Source organism: Anabrus simplex, chromosome 1 (genome assembly GCF_040414725.1).
Source record: "Anabrus simplex isolate iqAnaSimp1 chromosome 1, ASM4041472v1, whole genome shotgun sequence".
In the NCBI taxonomy this organism is placed as follows: Eukaryota; Metazoa; Arthropoda; class Insecta; order Orthoptera; family Tettigoniidae; genus Anabrus; species Anabrus simplex.
Window position 1 is genome coordinate 564,491,542 of NC_090265.1, and position 7,298 is coordinate 564,498,839.

The following is a 7,298-nucleotide window of genomic DNA, read 5'->3' on the forward strand; positions in this document are numbered from 1 at the left end:
TGTCAGACAGCTATCACAATACCAGTCATCAGATAGGAACAAATGAGGAGTACTGTACAGCCTAGGGAAGTAATATGAACGAATAAAGAAATTGATAACAATGGTTAAATAAATACTTTCATTTTATTTTTTATATAATAATTTATTTAGAAATAAATACGTGAAATTCATGACATGTTTGTGTTTGTTTTCATAAAGCTTTCTAAAAACGAAAGCAACACAAGTATGGCATTCACCGCATCGTTACGATTGGTCGGCCATGCAGGGGATTCTTTACTATTAGTCAGACGCGGCATACAGCCGGCTGAAATGCTCGGACGAAGGAAGAAGAGGAACAGAAGGGGAAGAGAAGAATGGAGGGAGAGAATTAGAAAGCGTAGTGGGCGCCAAGACCAGCATAGGATACGTGAGCTACGGCGGGGGCGGCAGAGTAGGCTACAGCGGGGGCAGCGATGGCAGCACGGGCAAGACCGTGTCCGTAGGCGAGGGCGGGGGCGGCAGCCAGAGCGGGGGCAGCATAAGAGGGACGGGCATAACCTCCGTAGGCGAGGGCGGGAGCGGCAGCGATGGCGGGGGCGGCGTAAGCGGCACGGGCATAACCTCCGTAGGCGAGGGCGGGAGCAGCGGCGATGGCGGGGGCGGCAAGCCTGGTAGCGCCGTAGGCAGCGTGTCCGTGGAGAGAGGTGCCGAAGGACTGGCCAGCAGCGCCGTAGGTCAGACCAGCGGCGGCACCACGGAGAGCAGGGGCGAGAGCGGCGGCACCAGCTCCGTAGGCGAGAGCAGGAGCGGCATAACCGTAACCAGCGCCGTAAGCGAAAGCGTCGTTGCTCACACGGCTGTTGCTGATGCGCACGCTGGAGTAGGGGCTGTCTACAGCCTTGGAGTACTGGGTGATGACGTTGTTACCGCCAATTCCCTTAAGAGTGCTCTCCTGGGTGGATCCAAGGGAGCCGAAGTCGGCGGTGGCGGTGTTGATGCTGTAGGCGGCGGGGCCTCCGGCGTGAGCTACGGCCAGGGCAGCGGCGAGGACGAAAAGCTGTCAACAAACAAGATAATCATGCCATATTGAAGCAAGTAGGGCTAAGGTTTTAGTATTATGTGGCAGTTAAGATCATGATCAAAGCTACGCCATGTACAGTCATTCAAAAAGGAATGAGCGCGTAGTATCGTTTAAGTTCTTCGTAAGAATATTTTCTCAGAAACAACCGTAGCTAGAGATATAATGTTTTTTGTGGGTATCGACAGAGTGTGTACCTACATAGTCGGTGAAATAATAAAAAAAATGAGCTTGACAAGATACTAAATGAGAAGAGCATTTAATAGCATGCGCTCATTTTGTTTTGAGCTGCTATACAATTTTACGTAGAATTCGAACTTCAGAACCGCGATGTCCTCATTTCAAAGGTACCGTGTGCACGAAAAATGCAGCCGCATTTGTGAGAAGCCGGTGATGAAGTCGCTCAGCTACCACGCTCCTCTTATGTAACGTTACTTAATTGTCGTCCTGAGTTATGTAATGATTAACGCTATTAGTTGTCATCCTCGAACGCCTGGATTCGATTCCCGATACCTTCAGAGATTTAAGATTAGCAGGAGGGCCGGTCCAATATGTTGTTATGAAGGTCCAAGCAGCTCGCCTCCAATCGGGGTGTGCCTGAAATAAGGTGCGCGACCTTGAAGAAAACAAGGGTACGAGTTCTCTGGCTTTATTACTGAGTGGTCACTGATTTGTCCTCGGGCCTCTGGGTGCAGGCTTCTGTTCCGAACTGGGTCGTGTAATTTTAATTGTTAGCTGTTTATTAATTTGACTTGGGGACTGGTGTTCGTGCTGTCACCTAATATCCTGTAACTCACACGCCTGGGACAGCAAGACCCTCCAGCAGAAAAAGGCAATTGCTATCCGTCTGTAATATCCACCGAAATTATTATTATTATTATTATTATTATTATTATTATTATTATTATTATTATTATTATTATTATTTTATGTCGGCTCTCACCTTCATAAGAATGTATTCTTAAGAAATATGAAAGAAGACAATCTGAGCATTATGTATTTAGAAAACTGAATGCTATTCATTACCATCCTATGGATATTATTATTTTAACAAATTCGACTTCAAATCTTGTGAAAGCTAAGTGCGTATATAACCCCTATTTTAAATGCAATATCAAATAATCTTTGCTTGTTGGAGACCTGATGTCCTTCTAATGAAGTATCCATTGTGAGCTCTAAGGCTACTATGCTCTAACTTCTAACGTATTAGCTCAATGATCGGCAGTCGAGGGAAGGTCTAGGTAGAGGCGAATGTTTACTTGATTATGTAATATGGGATCTATATTACTATCGTAAATTCAACTACTCTGCTCCAAAGATACGACCAAAATTGGAGAGTGACACGTAATAATACCCTTAAACTAAATGTTGTGGCCTCGCCGATTTCCTTGTATGAATTAGTATCATTGTAATGAAATGCCCACAAAATTACACACCTAGGACGAATTGACCTTAAAAGGTATACGTTCGATATATTTATAACAACATTTCCGTCATCTAGCAGTTGATTTGTTTCCCACATTCTTCCTATCTTTGTACAGGCTGACAACTATGAATATACAGTACGTACGGTACATATGGCATTTGGGCCCTCATGCTTGCCATTGGTCCAGAGAGTCCTGCGTTCGATTCCCGGGTGAGTCGGGGTTTTTAACCTTCACTGGTTAATTCCGATGGCTCGCGGACTCTGTGTGTTTGTGTGTGTGTGTGTGTGTGTGTGTGTGTGTGTGTGTAGTCTTCTTCATTTGAATTCATTATAGGTAGGGGCCCATCCTCACAGACGCGCAGGTCGCCTATACGGTGTCCGCTCGAAGGACCTGCACCAGGCCTCATCGGAGGCCACATGCCTCCAAGCAGGCCACAGGGTATCGAGAATATCGCTAGCTATCACAGGCTTACTCTTATATTTATTGAATGAGACACACCAGAATCGCAAAACGCAAACCAGCAAGGTTTACGTAACTGTTAAACTTGTGATCATCAGCAATTAGCTACAGGTATGCGACTTCTTTCATTTCGTAAATCGCACCTGCACTGCTCGGGATTCTAACAGCAACCCTACTGATGAGAAATATTGACATTATTATCACATATACCGTTCCCTTTTTCCTCATTTTTTGTTCTTCTATGAATTTAAAATTCGAAGGAGAATACAGAAACCTCTCTGAAGCTGTAGCAGATGAAGAAAAGAAGAGAAAAGTCTATTTTATGAGTGAACTCCGGCCCAGTGTGCCTGTTCATTCGCCTTCAGAGGTCTTAGCCAGTTTTCTTATGCTCACTCATAGAAAAAAGGAGGGATTTCAGTCAGTTTAAGAATGTTTAATCACTAGTGAATGTTCATCAGAATTTAATACAAACCTATTTATATTACAAGAAACGAAATAGAGGTTTTCCCGTATCAGTTGAGGGTGAGGTAGGAATGTCGAAGTGAATTCGTGAATAACTTTCACCCGTGTAACGTACGATATTTTATTTAATATTAAGCTGAATTTCTTCCTATAGGATATTTTAAAAATCTTAAGATACTGGCATTATGCCCATTTCATTCAGGCCCACCATTCAATCAATTGTTACGCTGCGTTCAGGGCCGCTATAAACAAAATTATCTGTAACATACAAGACTGTTGTGCTCATTTTATGACTGACTCGCCCACACGACGCAGTGTAACCATCTGGTAAGCACGCATGTAACTCTTTTACATGAACTGTAGTTGGTAAGTAACTACAGTATCGGAAGGATCCACTCCACATTGGTTTGATGAACGTACACATATGAAACTCGACACAATGTTGTATGAAACAAAACTAATAATGGATGCTTTGTCCTTTCGACATTGTAAATGTCTGCTATTCTGGTAGTTAATTTTCCGGCAAAATTGTTTGCTCTGTGTACACAAACGGTACTCTACAACGCGGTTCCCAATCTCAGCACTAAACCAATTTAACACAAAGTACGTGCACCACAAAAATCCAAAGGCCCACGGTATTCCTAGTCTCAAGTCAATACATTACGCAGAATGCACTTCGGGGGAAAATTATTATTCTCCCATACAAGCGACCTGTCTAGAAAGCCAATAATAACGGCCGAGAACACTCGTCGTGCTGACCACAGTATACGTCATAATTTGCAGGCCTGCGGGCTGAGCAGCGGTCGCTTGGTAGGGTATGGCCCTACGGAGCTGTTGCGCCATGGGTTTTGCTTTGGTTGAATAGAAAAGGGAAGTTCTCAGCCGATTATATAATAAACACAGACACTCTTCAAGGGCAACTTACAGGTGATTGGTTCACTCAACCAGTAAATGCTCGAAGTTACAAACAAAAATTCTCCGCTACTTCATGAAAACAAGACGAACACACACTAGTTACCTTGAATGCCATGATGGTGGTGGTTGTACGAATATTCGTGAACTGTATCATTACAGACATGTGAGCGTACCATATATACCCACCACCACCCACCCCGCCCACTGGCACGGTCAAGGGAAATATTTGGGCCACGTATCCGAGCTTGTGTTGAAACTATCACACAAGTTGTTTAAACCACCTCACATGCAAAACTCAAGGTTGACTACCTGGTTATTGATTGAACATTATGTTGCGATATAACGCCGAAGCCCGGCTTTGTTATTCGACAGAAAATGTCTAATATTTCAGACTAATAAATTGAACCCCCTCAGCTCAGTGTGTGGATGGAGTAGGCAGGGTAACCAACTTGTCATCTATTGCTTTCTGTTACTTCTGTACCGATGCTCCTTCGTGATTTTTATGGTCAGTACTGACATTTCCTAATACTAACTCTTTACTTGATTCGAGAAAAAGATCTACTTTTTTTAGAAGTTGCTTTCCGTCGCACCAACACCGTCTTACGGCAACGGTGGGCTAGAAGTGGGAAGGAAGCGGCCGTGGACTTAATTAAAGTATTTTTTTCTTTTTTTGCTAGTGGCTTTACGTCCCATCGACACAGATAGGTCTTATGGTGACGATGGGATAGAAAAGGTCTGGGAGTTGGAGCGAAGCGGCCGTGGCCTTAATTAAGGTACAGCCCCAGCATTTTCCTGGTGTGAAAATGGGAAGCCATGGAAAGCCAACTTCAGGGCTGCCGACATTGTTGTTCGAACCCACTATTTCCCGAATGCAAGCTCACAGTTGGGCGCCCCTAACAGCACGGCCAACTCGCTTGGAAAAGATCCAGAGACTAGGAGAACATTTGTTCTGAGTGATTTCCGTCAAAAGTGCAGTGTTACGAAAATTATAAAAATGTTGACCTGGGAAAACTTGGGAGTAAGGAGACGGTTCAACTAAGTGGAATGATCCGAGATACAAGTGGAGAGATGGCTTTGAATGCCATTAGTAGACGAATAAGCTTCAGTGGAGCTTTGAAATTTAGCCCACCGGACGAGTTGGCCTTGCGGTTAGGGGCGCGCTGCTGTGAGCTTGCATCCGGGTGATAGTGGGTTCGAACCACACTGTCGGCAGCCCTGAAGATGGTTTTCCATGGTTTCCCATTTTCACACCAGGCAAATGCTGGGGCTGTACCTTAATTAAGGCCACGGCCGCTTCCTTCCCATTCCTAGGCCTTTCCTGTCCCATCGTCGTCATAAGACCTATCTGTGTCGGTGCGACGTAAAGCAAATTGCAAATTGCAAAAAAGAAATTTAGGAAAGGTCATAATATGAATATAGAGTAATTAAAGAGGACAAATTTGGCGTCAGGAAGGGCATCAGACTGTAAAACAGGACCAAATCCACATGTGCGAACAGACCGCACCCGCGAGCCCACAGGTGTGGAAAAAGCGGTAGTAGAAGTAGAGACCGGGCGAGCTGGACGTGCGATTAGGGGCGCGCAACTGTGAGCTTGCATCCGGGAGATAGTGGGTTCGAACCCCGCTGTCGGCAGCCCTGAAGATGGTTTTCCGTGGTTTCCAATTTTCACACCAGACAAATGCTGAGGCCGTACCTTAATTAAGGCCACGGCCGCTTTTTCCCCATTCCTAGACTTTCCTGTCCCATCGTCGCCATAAGACCTATCTGTGTCGGTGCGACGTAAAGCAAATTGAAAAAGAAAGTAGAAGTAGAATAATTCAAGAGGACAAATTGGGTCAAATTCTCGTTTATAGGAAGAAGAGTAGTTAGGGATCGTAATTATTAGTATGTTAAATTTCCAACTTTTTTGAAAACATTTAAGAAAATACTAAGTAAATCTACCACCTGAGCGATGGTCCTAAATGCAGATCAGTGGTGATTGATTGATTGATTGATTGATTGATTGATTGATTGATTGATTGATTGATTGATTGATTGATTGATTGATTGATTGATTGATTGATTGATTGATTGATTGATTGATTGATTGATTGATTGATTGATTGATTGATTGATTGATTGATGACGTTTGCAATGAATCTACGTCAGTTGATGAATCTTCATTATTGATTGATGAACATAGTACTAAAATTTCAAAGTTAAAACAAGCTTGAGCTTCCTAGTGACCTGATTAACCAAATAATATATTTCTTTGATCTTCCTGGATCCCGAGATTGTGGGTTCAAAACCTGCATAGGCAGTCGAAATTTGAAGGGCGGAAAGAAGTCTGTTCGTCAATCCATGTCATACGATGTCGTCGAGTAAAAGATCTCTGGGAGTACATTTGGTATTTAGGCGAAAAAATGCATTAAAAACTAAGCCGTAGACGCCCGAGAGAAATTTCGTATACTCTGCCATCTAACAGGCCTAGAGTAAAACGAAATGTCGAATTTGACAAGCAGGCAGACAAATGGCGTAAAATTAAAATGCTTGCACATGATAGTTTATTATTATTACTATTATTAACGCCTCTTTCACAGATTTGTTTAGGATGTGGCCTGAGGTTTAAGACCGCATGCCCTTTCTGCCAACTCCCGATTATCCTATTGAAAAATCCCGCACAAAATCGCCTGGCTTCGAACCCGAGACACTCAGGTTGGAAGTCGAGAACCCAGAGCACTGCGCCATTGAACCCTGGCAAACATATCTTACGCACGAGTACCAGCCACGTATTTTCCTGCAATCCTCGACAGAACTCAATTAACTTGGTAATCATTAATTCTGCGCACGTTATCAACTAGGGCCTACTTGGCGCACAACGAAAATCTTCGGGATCTGAAAATGCATTGTTTGCCATCCAACTTAACCGATCAGTCGCTTAAGTGCGGCCTGTATCCATTAATGGGGAGATATTGGGTTCGAGCCCCACTGTCGGCAGC

The 7,298-nt window shown here is 43.9% G+C and overlaps 1 protein-coding gene across 1 annotated transcript; it reads right to left on the minus strand.

Annotated features, from left to right (window-relative positions):
* Positions 1 to 367: 367 nt before the first annotated feature.
* LOC137499626 (cuticle protein 21.3-like) lies at positions 368 to 4,435 on the minus strand. The gene is made up of 3 exons (XM_068227127.1): positions 4,424 to 4,435; positions 778 to 1,036; positions 368 to 726 (listed from the first exon to the last, which is right to left on the minus strand). Exons 1-3 carry the CDS (start codon positions 4,433 to 4,435, stop codon positions 368 to 370), a joined length of 630 nt encoding a protein of 209 aa, XP_068083228.1.
* Positions 4,436 to 7,298: the final 2,863 nt, after the last annotated feature.

Coding starts and splice junctions, on each gene's coding strand:
- LOC137499626 (XM_068227127.1), bottom strand. Junction 727..777: donor CGGTTATGCCGCTCCTGCTC/TCGCCTACGGAG, acceptor TCCGTGGTGCCG/CCGCTGGTCTGACCTACGGC.